The 13,520-nt window shown below is 56.3% G+C and overlaps 6 protein-coding genes across 6 annotated transcripts; 5 read left to right on the top strand and 1 right to left on the bottom strand.

Annotated features, from left to right (window-relative positions):
• Positions 1 to 512: 512 nt before the first annotated feature.
• Positions 513 to 1,553, top strand: PHSY_000836 (60S ribosomal protein; the record flags this gene model as incomplete). Its single annotated transcript, XM_012331469.1, has 1 exon — positions 513 to 1,553. The coding sequence occupies one exon, from the start codon at positions 513 to 515 to the stop codon at positions 1,551 to 1,553; it is 1,041 nt and encodes a 346-aa protein (XP_012186859.1).
• A 921-nt stretch (positions 1,554 to 2,474) lies between these two features.
• Positions 2,475 to 3,596, top strand: PHSY_000835 (membrane anchor subunit of succinate dehydrogenase; the record flags this gene model as incomplete). Its single annotated transcript, XM_012331468.1, has 3 exons — positions 2,475 to 2,577; positions 2,842 to 3,165; positions 3,511 to 3,596. The coding sequence occupies 3 exons, from the start codon at positions 2,475 to 2,477 to the stop codon at positions 3,594 to 3,596; spliced, it is 513 nt and encodes a 170-aa protein (XP_012186858.1).
• Positions 3,597 to 3,787: 191 nt separating this feature from the next.
• PHSY_000834 (rRNA binding protein) lies at positions 3,788 to 5,380 on the top strand (the record flags this gene model as incomplete). The annotated part of the gene is made up of 1 exon (XM_012331467.1): positions 3,788 to 5,380. The coding sequence occupies one exon, from the start codon at positions 3,788 to 3,790 to the stop codon at positions 5,378 to 5,380; it is 1,593 nt and encodes a 530-aa protein (XP_012186857.1).
• A 137-nt stretch (positions 5,381 to 5,517) lies between these two features.
• PHSY_000833 (hypothetical protein) lies at positions 5,518 to 8,667 on the bottom strand (the record flags this gene model as incomplete). Its single annotated transcript, XM_012331466.1, has 1 exon — positions 5,518 to 8,667. The coding sequence occupies one exon, from the start codon at positions 8,665 to 8,667 to the stop codon at positions 5,518 to 5,520; it is 3,150 nt and encodes a 1,049-aa protein (XP_012186856.1).
• Positions 8,668 to 9,420: 753 nt separating this feature from the next.
• Positions 9,421 to 12,690, top strand: PHSY_000832 (hypothetical protein; the record flags this gene model as incomplete). The annotated part of the gene is made up of 1 exon (XM_012331465.1): positions 9,421 to 12,690. One exon carries the CDS (start codon positions 9,421 to 9,423, stop codon positions 12,688 to 12,690), a length of 3,270 nt encoding a protein of 1,089 aa, XP_012186855.1.
• Positions 12,691 to 13,115: 425 nt separating this feature from the next.
• Positions 13,116 to 13,334, top strand: PHSY_000831 (hypothetical protein; the record flags this gene model as incomplete). Its single annotated transcript, XM_012331464.1, has 1 exon — positions 13,116 to 13,334. The coding sequence occupies one exon, from the start codon at positions 13,116 to 13,118 to the stop codon at positions 13,332 to 13,334; it is 219 nt and encodes a 72-aa protein (XP_012186854.1).
• Between the last annotated feature and the right edge of the window lie 186 nt (positions 13,335 to 13,520).

Here is a 13,520-nt window from a genome sequence, read left to right as displayed (position 1 = left end):
AAACCTATGCTCATCGCCACCTGTTCAGCGCCACCGTCCTTGGTCCATTGCTGCGAGCTTTGGATCTTATGCTAGTACGACTATCTTCGGCGGCCCTTTCACCTGCAAAATAGACGGAAACGAAGAAGAAGAGAGGTTCTTAGAATGCTTTTAGGTCGATGTACAGCTTTGCTGATGCAGCCTGGCGTTCGCCTGCTTTTCGCTTCTTTTCCCACTTTCTCTCTTCCCAATGCACACTCTCGACTTTGCACCTCGATCTTTCGTCGTCTGCTTTGTCCGCTTGTTGTTGCATCCTACAGTTCGAGCACCCACGACACGGTTCGCTGGGATTCCTTCCCCGCAAGCGTGCTGCCCGCCACCGCGGAAAGGTTAAGGCGTAAGTATCTCATCGCAAAATCTACCGAACTACTCATTCCGCAGGTCGCTGACCCAATCTCGTCGCTCTGGCACTTTCCTCACCCACACACAGTTTCCCCAAGGATGACCCTAAGAAGCCCGTCCACCTTACCGCCATGATCGGCTACAAGGCCGGCATGACCCACATTGTCCGTGACCTTGACCGTCCCGGTTCCAAGATGCACAAGAAGGAGATCGTCGAGGCCGTCACCGTCATCGAGACTCCCCCCATGGTCGCCGTCGGTGTTGTCGGTTACGTCGAGACCCCCCGTGGTCTGCGTTCGCTCACCACCGTCTGGGCCGAGCACCTTTCGGACGAGGTCAAGCGTCGCTTCTACAAGAACTGGTACCGCAGCAAGAAGAAGGCCTTCACCCGCTACGCCAAGAAGCACTCTGAGAACAACGGCGCCTCGATCTCGCGCGAGCTCGAGCGCATCAAGAAGTACTGCACTGTCGTCCGTGTTCTTGCCCACACCCAGGTTCGCAAGACCGGCCTCAAGCAGAAGAAGGCGCACCTTATGGAGGTCCAGATCAACGGTGGCTCTGTCGCCGACAAGGTCGACTTTGCCAAGGAGCACTTCGAGAAGACCTTCGACGTCAAGTCGGTCTTCGAGCAGAACGAGATTGTCGACGTGATCGCCGTCACCAAGGGTCACGGTTACGAGGGTGTTACCGCCCGTTGGGGTACCAAGAAGTTGCCACGCAAGACCCACCGTGGTCTTCGTAAGATCGCCTGTATCGGTGCCTGGCACCCGGCCAACGTCATGTTCACCGTCGCCCGTTCCGGTCAGGATGGTTACCACCACCGTACCGAGATCGGAAAGAAGATCTACCGCATCTCGAACGGCGAGGACAAGACCTCTGGTTCCACCGACTTCGACACCACCGAGAAGACCATCACTCCCCTCGGTGGCTTCCCCCACTACGGTCTTGTCAAGAACGACTTTGTCATGATCAAGGGCTCGTGCCCCGGTGTCAAGAAGCGTGTCCTCACCCTGCGCAAGTCGCTCCAGGTGCACACCTCGCGTCGTGCTCTCGAGAACGTCTCGCTCAAGTGGATCTCGACCTCGTCGACCATGGGTAAGGGTAACTTCCAGACCCCCGCCGAGAAGGACGCCTTCCTCGGCCAGCGCAAGATCAAGGCCCCCGTCGCCTAAGCGTTGTGCACTTCTTCTTCATTCATCTCTTTGTATTTTCATTCCTCATCGCATACTCTTCCCCCTTTCCCCCCTTTTTACCAACATCTGCATCTGACTGCAACCCCCAAAAAATCTACACGATTACCTGGCTATCCTTCTCGTGTGATGAAGTGACTGTGAGAATGTGATTCTGTGTCCTTGCTACGATGAGTCTCTGAGAAGCCAACGCTCACAGCATGCTGCTTTGATGATGTTGTGAAGGCGAGTAAAAATCAAACCAGGTGTTACATCGTGTGTGCCACCAAACTCGATTTGCGGGTCGAGTTCACAGACGGAAATGGCCGGACCAAGAGAGCGGATGAATTCGCGCGCGCGCGCGATGCGACTTGACTGTCTCTGGAACCGCAAAAAAACCCGAATCGGAGGAAATCGAGTACACTGCGATCTCCAGTCGCGAAATGTGGATTACAAATGGCTTGAGACGTAGCTGGCTCGAACACACACACTCACCCACGACTGTTCAGTTCGCTGTTCCGGCCCCGCACTCGATTTCGCTTTGTCGGTTGGGACCAATACACACACGCGCTTTCTCCGTCATCACTGATCCTCTCCGTCATCATCATCTTCCCCCTCAGCCTCATCGATAGTTCCAACAATGATGCGCACAATGCTCCCAACTCTCCAACAGCCGTTCAGGCTTTCGATGGCCGCACGCAACCCTCAGCTCAGGTTGATCGCCGGTGGATCGCGCGCCTTCCAGACTTCGCAAGTCAAGGCTGTCGCCGCTTCCAACCAGGGTCGTAAGTATCCATAAGTGCGGCAAGGATGAAGACCGGCCAGGTGGATAGAAGCAGCGGAGGACACGAAGGAACAGACAATGTGGAAGGCGGCATTGGTCTTGCGATGCACAGCAAGGAGATGTTGTGACGACTTGCAAGGATGGACAGTTCGATGTCGTGTTTGATAGCAGGTCACCACGGAGGGCTTGGCCTGTCGGACTCAAGCGTGGAAAGATACGTCCGGCATCCACGGCCGCTGCAGGGTATGCTTTGCCACGGACCGACAAGGCTGGAATACCAAGGCACACTCACGAAATTCCAGGACAAACCAGGCGGACTCAGTGCTTTGCTAGAGGGAAGGAGCTTTTGCAGCAAGACAAGGACACTGCGGAAGGCGTCATCTGCCGCTTCCGCACCCTGGACCTGTCGCGACAGCATACCGCAACTCTCTCAAAGCTAGCCAAATGAACGACCTCGTGTGACTAACATTGCCTTCCGCACCTCGATCTCCACTTTTCCTCCCACAGCTTACGTCAAGGGCACCGTCAACGACCCCACCACCTTCCCTGAGCCCAACGCTGCACACGGATCCAACCACTGGGCATTCGAACGTGGTCTCTCTGTCGCGCTCGTACCACTTGTCGCTGCCGGATTCGCCAAGCACGGCTCGTCTGCCATCCTTGACGGCGCTCTGGCACTCTCGCTCGTCGTCCACTCTCACATCGGATTCGACTGCATCTTGGCCGACTACGTGCACAAGCGCAAATTCCCCATCGCAGGTCCCCTCGCAACGTGGGGGCTTCGCGCTGCTACGTTGGCAACTCTTTACGGACTCTACGAGTTCAACACCAGTGAGTATCTGAAGCAGCGAACTGAGTTTGAGGCAAGCAGAGCACGTGGTCACAGATTGCTGACTTTATGACATATTTTCGATGCTGATGCGATGTTCAACAGACGATGTTGGACTCACTGAGCTGATTGCCAAGGTCTGGACTGCCTAGACAAGGACATTGCTGAGGGAGTAGCTGTGTCTGTCTTTGGTTGCAATCAAGAATGTCATTTTAAACGGTTTTCTCTGTGCTCTCTCAGACCGGCGTTGTGTTCGCGAAGGAGCTTGAGCGGTCGACAAGGGTGACATGAGCGGTGCTGTCAGTTTAGTGCGTCTTTAGCTGCAGATGTTGTTTCTGTTTTGTCAGTTACGTTGACCGACGATGACGAGAAGACTAGCGAGCGAGAGTCGAGTTTACTTTCGAACTGTGAGATCGGCACAGCGCGACAGTGAAGACTTTTTTTGACGGACCCTGAACTCCACACGCACCAAGGAAAAAGTCTCGAAATTTTTGAGAAGAAACGCAGAAACCCGCAGCTTTGACTGTTGTCGCTGCTCATCCTCTTCTTCGAGGCACACCGCCATCTCCTTACTACTCTCACCCACATCATCCTCCAGCTCACAGCTGACGAACTACACCCAAGATGGTCAAGCGACGCAGAAAGACGCGCACCCACCTCAAGGGGCCCAACAACTCCGCTGCCACATCCACCTCGGCTCCCAAATCATTTATCATTCGAACCGGCAAAGTACCTCGCTCCGTGTCCACCCTCGTCTCCGACACACGCAAAGTCATGGAACCCAACACAGCAACCCGTCTCCGTGAACGAAACACCAACAAGTTGAAAGATTTCATCTCCATGGCCGGACCCATCGGCGTCACCCATCTGCTCATCTTTGGTCAGACCGACGCTGGAACCAACCTACGCATTCTTCGTGCGCCTCGTGGACCAACGCTCACGTTCAAAGTGAACAAGTACGCTCTGTCAAGGGATGTGCAGGCCAGCAGTCGGAGACCTACGCCTCCTGGGTCGGAGTTCGTCACACCACCGTTGCTGGTGTTGAACAACTTTGGTGGGGAGGAGAGGAAGATGAAGTTGCTGGTGGCTACGTTTCAGAACCTGTTCCCGCCGATCCAGGTTCAATCGATGAAGCTTTCCCAAGCTCGCCGAATCGTCCTGCTGAACTACAACTCGACAACGGGTACCATCGATTGGAGACACTTCCTCATCTCCGTCCGTCCGGTCGGCGTGTCCAAATCCGTACGACGAGTCATTGAAGGTTCCCGTTCCACCTCCCGTTCATCCCGCAACAAGCTCCCCAACCTCTCCTCCACCCAAGACATCTCCGACTATGTCCTCGGCAAAACAGCCTCCTCCTCCTCTACCACGGCTTCTGTCAACGGCGAATTCGAAACCGATGCATCCGAAGCCGAATCCGAAGCGGAAGACGTTGCGGATCCCAAGAACAAAGTTCACCTTCACGATCGCTACGTCGGACGCGGCAACAGCGCCAACACGCAAAAAGCCGTGCGATTGCGCGAGATAGGTCCTCGCATGGAGTTGACTCTCGTCAAGATCGAAGAAGGCTGCAACGAGGGAGCAGTGCTGTTCCACGAGTACGTCAAGAAGAGCGCTCGGGAGGAGGTGCAGTTGCAGCGCGATCATGCGGACAAGCTCAAGCTGCAGAAGCAGAGGCGCGAGCAGCAGGAGGAGAACGTCGAGCGCAAGAAGCAGGAAAAGGCCGAGCTGAGAAAGGCCAGCAGGAGGAACGCCGGTCTCGCATCCGACGCCGAGAGCGAGGCCGACGACGAGGAAGCCGGCGAAAGTGAGGAGGAGGAAGACGAGTTTGCGTACGAGGATCAATTTGCTGCACAGGACGAGGAACAGATGGATGACGATGAAGAGCTGTTCGACGATGCAGACGCTTCTTCAGACGATGAGCAGATTGCGGACGAAGACGATGATGACAGCGACGATGACGATGACAACGATGCGCCCACATGGAACCCCTCGCGTAGCGCATCCGGAGGCTACAACAACCCTCCCGGCATCGACCCGCACTCGGACGAATCCGACCTCGAACCCATCCCTCTCGGTGGCATGCAGCACGACTACAACAGCGACCAGGAATGGCCCGTCTACTCCGACGACGAACCATCCCCACCACCGTCAACACTCAAGAAAGCCAAGTCAAAGCCCGCGCAACCATCACACAGGAAGAAGAGCCGTCGTTGAAAATCCCACTCACGTCAAATGTTTGCACCGTCACACCTTCGCAATCTATCTCAGTCACAAACAAAGCAGCGCGTGCTGTTGAGTCCAAAGTGGTGTGTGAATTCGCCCCGTCCTACCGTGCGAACCGTTCGTGCATTTCACGCCGCGTCCTCCAACCCCTCCACCGTCTTCAACAACTCCGTCAACTGACGATACAACTTGAGAATCACCAACTGATCGATCGGATTCATCCCTTGCTGCTTGCCCGCTTCCGCCTTCCCGTTTTCCTCGCTCCCCGCCTTGCCACTCTTGCCTTCCGCCGTCGCCGAGACGGCACCAAAACTCTGCGCCATACGACTGATCTTTCCTAGCGCCTTCCTCAGATCCTTCAGCTCTAGCTTGATCGCGTACAGCGCGATCTTCTTGGCGTTGCTCGCCGAAGGCTTGTACGTGCCGATGGTCACATCCAATCCACCAAAAAAACTTTGCACTGCCGTCGTACCCGAACCCGCATCACCACCGTTCGCAGCTTTCGTCGACGACGAGGAGGCAGCAAATCCCTCGCGCAAAATCCTCACCGCGCGCGCATAGATCTGCAGAGCTGTCGACACGAGTAGCGACGCAGAAATCTCGGTCGACGGATCCGATTGACACGTCGGACAATCTGCGGAGCACGCGCACTGCGCAGTGATGGCTTGCGATGCCGTGAGCGTGAGCTGGATCGTATCCGTGGCAAAGTTGTGTTTGGTATCGGCCTTGTGAGGATCCGTCTCGCGCAGCACCTGCTTGACGCTGAGCAGTGCAACGCTCATGTCGCAGAGACACGTGCAGCCTTTACCGCTCGGATTTGGCACGCAGTGCACCTTGTGAGGATGATGCGCATGCGTGGCTGCGTGACGCTTGCGTTCACCGTCGAGCTGTGGCGCTGCATGACCCCGAACAGCCGCAGATGTGGAGAGCGGGCCCATCTCGATCGGCTCTTTTGAAGACGAGCTGCCCTCGGCAGATGCTGTGGCCGCGGAGATTCCATGTGGTTCGCCTTCATTCGAGCCGGAACAGCAGCTCTTGACCGGCTTGCTAGTAGCATCCGCGGATCCCCCTCCGCAACAAGAAGAAACAGGCTTGGGAGGATCCAGGCTTGGTTTTGTTAGCGACTTGGAAGAGCAGCAGGAAGACTTCTGCTCGTTGCTGTTTTCAGCTTGAACCGTAGTCGGCGATCGACGAATCTTGTTGCTAGACTTCGATGAGCAACAGCTGCCTTTATCGCTAGCGGCGTGTGCCGAGCCCTCAATTGGACTCGACAAGGCATCGGCAAAGTGACTGGCGTCTGGCAGCGTCGACCATCCCAGCCCGGTTTCAGAGGCCGCAATGGTGTGTTGAATTTGACCTTGTCCCATTCCCGCATCTGCTCCTCTTGGCCACAGCTGATCAGCGCTGAAGGTTGGTCTCCGTGTCTTATCTGCTCTTTGCGAACGGAAGATCCCTGATAGCATTGTGTGCGTACCGTTTCTGCCGCTGCCGGAACCAGCCATGACAGGCTGCACTGGGCTGCTCGATGGGAACACCAGGGAGCTAAGCTCGTTCGCGGGCGTCGCAGATACGCTCGGTGTGGCAGAGCCTGCTGCGTAGTCGGCGCCATTGATACCGAGATCCCACCAGCTGAAATCGGCAGGGACGGCAAAGCTAAGACCAGGCTGAAGGATTGCACTGCTCGTAGCCCATTCCTGGACGGACGAAGCAGTCAATTGATCTGATGTGCTTGGTTGGCCAATCCCGACGCCATTGAATGGCGCGAAAAGTCCGCTGGAGCTTGATATGTCTGGTGTACCAGAGCCGGATGGCGCATTCTGGAACTGCGAGCCAGATAGGTGCTGCATTTGCTGCTGTTGCTGGAGCAGCTCAGCAGGAGAGATTTCGAGCGTGTCGAGTGACTGCAAGAAGGCGGCTACGGACAGGTCGTCGAGTGAGGGCAACTTGGCGACGGATGCAGACGCACCGAACTGCGGCTCCGAGACTCGAGATTGTTGACTATTAGCGTATGAAGCAGGTGCAGCTGCGGGCGAGAAGACGGAGAGAGGCGTGTTGGCCGCGTCGGACGGAGTCATTGCAAAAGCAGCCTGGTGCTGTGACCAGACAGTCGGAGTGGATATCAATCTGGGCCCACCATAGCTCGATCCCGGCTCGGACGGCGTCTGCATCGGGCTTTCATACATGCCTAGAGGTCGACTCGGGATGAAAGCGGCTAGATTGTGACTTGGTGTCATGCTCCATTGCTGTGCCGGCTCGCCTTGCGCGGGAGAATCTGTCTCACTGTGTTGTCTGGGGGCATCTTCTGCGTCTTGAATGTGCTGAAGCGACGGAGAGGAGGCGGGCGAGGCCTTTGATTGACCTTCAGCGAGCAAATTCGTGTCGATGACCTCTTCCGTCTTGATCTTTATGGCAGGGCTATTTCGAGAGTTGCTGGCGGAGTGACTGCGTTTCATCTTGCCCTTTCCCTTGCCAGGCGCCACAGATGAGTTGATGCCTCCTACAATGTTCGCATCTTGCTCTTCCTCCACCTTGCGTTTCTTTGGGCGACCGATGGGCGCTCGCGCTGAGTAGACGCAAGGTATATCATCGCTGTTGCACCGCGCACATCCGCCATTCTCTGGAAGCGTGCCGCTGCATTTGAGCTTGCGATTGCGGCATGCTTCGCAGGCAGTGCGAATGATGAGACCAAGCTTGGCAGCCTCTCCTTGTGTGTAGACTTGACCATCTGGGCCTAGGATATGGTTGGCCTTGTTGCTCGAGATCGAGGCGACACTGACATTGACGGGCGGCAGGAGGTAGTCGTCGTCGAGCATCCTCTTGGCTCCCGCCAAGGGAAGTGAAGAAGCTGACTTGGTCGACGATGATGTTTGTTGCGCTTTCAGCGATGCTTTTGCTGCAGCATCGATGGAGCTTCTGGAAGGCTTCGGAGTGGTTTGAAAGGTGTGCGCGAGATCATTCGGTGCTGGCGGTGTTATCGGTGTCTGCCGACTGGATGATCGAGAGGAGGAAGGACTGGAGGATTTCGGCGTCCCGTTGCTGGAGACACTGTGTTTGTGCGGATCAGTTGGCAAGTCTGGACGATACGGTTGACTAGCCTCGTGTGATGAGCTCCGAACGGCCGAGATTGACGATGAGGAGGAAGGTGGCGGACGGTGATGAGATTCGTAAGCCAAGATCGGCTTGCCCGAAATCTTTGGATCAGGTGCAGACGACACTTTGCCTTGGCCTCGGGATGTCTCCGACACGCGGATCGGCTGTGATCTTGCAGTGTCCGTCATTGGTTCTGGGAAGAACGGTGGGTCTGCCAGACCCTATGCGACTTCAGCCAAAGCTGCAAGATTTGAGCGTTCCTGAGCCTGCGTAGCCGATGCAAGTACAATTCGCGATTGCATGTACGGCGACGTTTGGTGTAGCGGCCTCGTGTCCACTGCTCAAGCCCGCGACAGTGTAGGGGCCCTTGGCTTTTCCCACTTCTGGCTGCGCTGCAGTCGGTGGAGAAGCGAAGACGGAGACAATGAGTGCCCACCTCGGAGCCTTTTGCGCTTGCAGCTTCAACAAGCAGATACTGCTCCGCCTTGCACTGCTCTTTCCGCGATTGACCGATCAGACGACTCTGACGCCTGAAAGTACTACCTCAATTCCCGACTGTAAATGTTATCGCTTCGTGCGAGGCGATTGTCGCAGTGACTCGAACGAGAGGATGAGGGTTTGGCGGGTGAGCAGGAGGAAATGAGTGCGTAGAAATGTTCAGCTCTTGCACTCGGAGCCTTTTTGCCTTCTTCACACGTCCGCATAGCGAATGCACTCGCCCTCAAGGGTCCAAAGACTTGACTGCCAAATTTTGGGGAGTGGGTATTCCAATTGGTCTAACAATCAAATTCCAACATGCGGGAAGTTCGCGAATCGGAAGTGGTAAGTAGAAAGTGGAAAGCTTCGGTGGATTCTTGATGTTGTTGCTGTGTGGACGCTCTTCTTGCCATCCTGCTAGTCATCCACGATCCCACAGCTCGTCGACCAAGGTCTGGGCAAACATGCCGCCAAAAAAGCGGTCTGCAAGGACGCCAGCGGCTGCGTCGTCGGAAGCTGCTGCGGACGATGCATCTCCACCTTCGCCCGTCCAAGATGCCATGACTGCTGTGACGTCGCTATTCCCCATCACATTGCCATTTCCGGATCCAGCTACGGACGACTCACTTATACCGGATGCCGATATCATGCTCGAGCAAGAGCTGCTGCGCAACCCCGACAACTTCCGCTCATGGTCTTCGTACATCGATCACATCATAGACACCAACGTAGTCAAACGACCGCCGCCGGACGTATCGCTGTCTACCTACCAGGCGGGACTGTTGGGACCACTTGCGAGCAGTACCCAGCGCATAGCACTGCGACGCATCACGAGCATATACGAACGTGCATTAGCTCAGTTTCCGACACGCTACTCGCTCTGGCGCGACTATTTGCAGAATCGATCTCGCTTTGTACTTGGCGAGCCAAAAGGCGGCTTCGAGGCAAAGCGCAGACGCGACTTGCAGGCTGCTCGCGAGAAGCTCGACTTTGGACCCACCTTGCTCGACTCGGCTGAGGATGAAGACTTTGGCTCCGCTTACAGAGGTGGCCTCGACGGCACCGTCGGTTGGCAAGAGTGGAAGAGCCTCGCAGCACTCTACGAACGAGCACTCATGTGGCTGCCTACGATGCCGCGGCTGTGGCTCAGCTACTTATCCATCTTCATCCACCCACAATGCCCGCCCATTCTCTCTCACACTCATGCGCGCCGCACCTTTGACCGTGCGCTAAGGACTCTGCCGGGATCGCTTCATCTGAGGATTTGGAAAGTGTACCTCAAGTGGGCCGAGCGTCAAAGTGGAGAGACGTGTCTCAGAGTATGGCGACGCTACCTCCGAGTCGATCCCTCCCTTACAGAGCGCTACGTGTCGATCTTATTGGCACAGAAGGAGGACCAAGAAGTCGACGGCGACGAGCGAGAGGATGGCGAAGACGACGGTAACCAATCCAGCAGAGGCTCTGCGTCCAAAGCTCTGGAGGCATCCAAGCTGCTCCTCGGGCTGGCCCGAAGCGCTGTGGACGGATCGTACATCAGTCCGGAAGGCAAAAGTCCTTTCCAACTCTTCGTCGAGTGGCTCGAGCTTACCGAAAAGTACCCAGAAGACATCGGTCTCGGTCCGGAGGAGGAGAAGCGATCCCTTCAAGACAGCAATGTTTCAGCTTCCGTACCGGCAGCAGCGACATCTCAAAACGGCACATCATCTGCTACCAGACGCGGTCAAGACAAGGCAAAAGCAGTTCGGGGCAGTGCAAAGGCGTCGTCGAGCAAGCCCGCTGAGACCGATCCGCTCGACCCAAATCGACTCAACGTCACGGCCATCATCCAGAAGGACGGTCTCGACAAGTTTACGGATCAGTCGGGACGGCTATGGACAGGTTTGGCGACCTACTGGATCAAACGCGGCGAGTTCGAGGTGGCGCGCGATACCTTTGAAGCTGGCATCAAAGCGGTTAAGACGGTGCGCGACTTCACACAGATCTTCGATGCCTATGCCGAGACGAGTGAGAACGTCATTGCCTTCATGATGGATGAGCTGGCTGAAGACGGAGGCGAAGAGCAAGTAGAGGACGACGATGATGGCGACGAGGAGCAGAGCAGGGACGAAAAGGAAGCCGAGCTCGATCGCCGAATGCAAGAGTTCGAAGAGCTGATGGAACGCCGACCTTTCCTCGTCAACGATGTCCTGCTTCGACGCAATCCGGACGATGTGCAAGAATGGGAGAAGCGCGTGGTGCTCTATGGCGACAATGACGAAAAGATCGTCGATACGTACCGCGAGGCGATTCAGAAGATCAATCCACGCAAAGCTACAGCCAACCTGCATCAACTGTTCCTCAACTTTGCTCGCTTCTACGAATACGGGGGATCCGCGGGTCTCGCCCAACTGGCAGCGGAAGGCGCCGACGGTCAGGACGAAGAAGAGAAAGTGGAGCAGGTGGAAGGGGATCTCGAGTCCGCACGGAAGATCTTCGAGAAAGCGGTGACAATACCTTTCCGCCGCGTGGACGACCTGGCAGAGATCTGGTGCGAATGGGCCGAGATGGAGCTGAGGCATTCCAACTACGATGAAGCCATCCGCACCATGGCTCGCAGCGTAGCACCGCCTCGCAACACCAAAGGCATCCAGTACCACGACGACACACTGCCACCGCAGACACGGCTGTTCAAATCGCTCAAGCTGTGGAGCTTCTACGTCGATCTGGAAGAGTCGCTGGGTGATGTCGAGAGCACCAAGCGCGTCTACGAAAAGATGCTCGAGCTCAAGATCGCCAGCGCGCAGATCATAATCAACTATGCAGCGTTCTTAGAGGATAACAAATACTTTGAAGAGAGCTTCAAGGTGTACGAGCGCGGTGTCGAACTGTTCACCTACCCCGTTGCGTTCGAGATCTGGAACGTTTACCTCAGCAAGTTTGTCAAGCGCTACGGCGGGGCCAAGCTGGAACGTGCGCGCGACTTGTTCGAGCAGGCGCTGGACAAGTGTCCCGCGCGCTTCTGCAAGCCGCTCATGCTCATGTATGGTCGACTGGAGGAGGAGCACGGTCTGGCGAAAAGGGCGATGAAGATCTATGAGCGCGCCACGCGAGCCGTTTCGACCGACGACCGCTTCGACATGTACGTCTTCTACATCGCTCAAGCGGCGGCGACGTTCGGGCTTGCTGCCACACGACCGATCTACGAGCGCGCGATCGAGTCGCTGCCGGATCGGCAGACGGCCGAGATGTGCTTGCGCTTCGCCGAGCTCGAACGCAAGCTGGGCGAGATCGATCGAGCACGAGCTATCTACGCACACGCCTCGCAATTCTGCGATCCCCGCACGCACACGGAATTCTGGAGGCAGTGGAACCAGTTCGAGATCGAGACGGGATCTGAGGATACGTTCCGAGAGATGTTGCGGATCAAGCGCTCGGTGCAAGCACGGTTCAACACGGATGTCTCGTACATTGCCGCCTCGGCTGTGAGATCCGCACAGCGCAACCAAGCAGCGCAAGCGCAGAGCGGTCGGCAGGATCAGCGCAATGGCGATGTCACTGACATCGATGCGAACGCGAACGACCCTATGGCTCGACTCGAAGCGGCCTCGAGGTCGACAGGGGCACGCCAGACGGCGTTCGTCGCTGCCAGCACGGCTGCTAGTGGCGCCCGCACCGCCGACACTGCCAATGGAGATGCCGAGAGGAACGACGAAGTGGTCGGTGGAGACGACGAGGACGACGACGATCTTCTCTAGTCATCTTGTCGACGTTGAATACCAGCATCACAATAGCATTGCGTTTCAAGGCTGTGCTGTGTTGAATCGTGAAAATCGATTTGAGCCTTCATCATCATCATCATCCATCATCCGCGGAAAAGAACGAGGACTAACTTACGTCGACGTGTTCTTCTTCTTCTGCGTCTATATGCTTCCTTGTGCTTCTCCTCCACAGAATCGTGCAACTCGTGACTGCTGCGACAGCTGATCCGCTGCGTCTACGGGCGAAGGCAATTCATCCCAATAAAATCTCGTTCCGGAAATGTAGCGGAATCTGGCGACACGGGAAGCTTCTCACGCGCCCAAAAAAGTCGACCAAAAAGTCTAAATTTCATTTCTCCAAAATTGGATGGATGGCTTGAACGCAGGTCACCAGAGCGCGGTCGAGCGTTGGGAGAGGCGGCATGCAAGCAGAAAGGGTGCATCTGTGCTACGTCCTTCTGCTGCAGTCTGCGGCCGTGGCCGCTGTCAACTGGACAGCCATCACTGGTGTACCGTCAGTACGCTGCTGCAATCGCATTCACGTTACTCATCGGCTACGGCAGCAACAGCTCCACAACCCTCATCGCTACTCCTGCGACAGCCATCACAAGCACTTCGACCATCTTCATCACTATCGTTGATACTGTATTTGCCCCTTTCTACCTCACACTCGCGACGCGCTGGCCCGCACTGAGCCGCCGTCGCCGTCGAATTCATCTCGACTGCTGCTTGTCAAACCCCACATCCTTTCGCTTTCTCACGCTCGAATCAACGTGATTTCGGCACTGCTTCGACGCCTTTGTTGTTTCCGCTGCAGCAACAGCCAC

This window comes from Pseudozyma hubeiensis (genome assembly GCF_000403515.1).
Source record: "Pseudozyma hubeiensis SY62 DNA, scaffold: PHS11, whole genome shotgun sequence".
In the NCBI taxonomy this organism is placed as follows: Eukaryota; Fungi; Basidiomycota; class Ustilaginomycetes; order Ustilaginales; family Ustilaginaceae; genus Pseudozyma; species Pseudozyma hubeiensis.
This window is presented reverse-complemented; position numbering and strand designations above follow the sequence as displayed.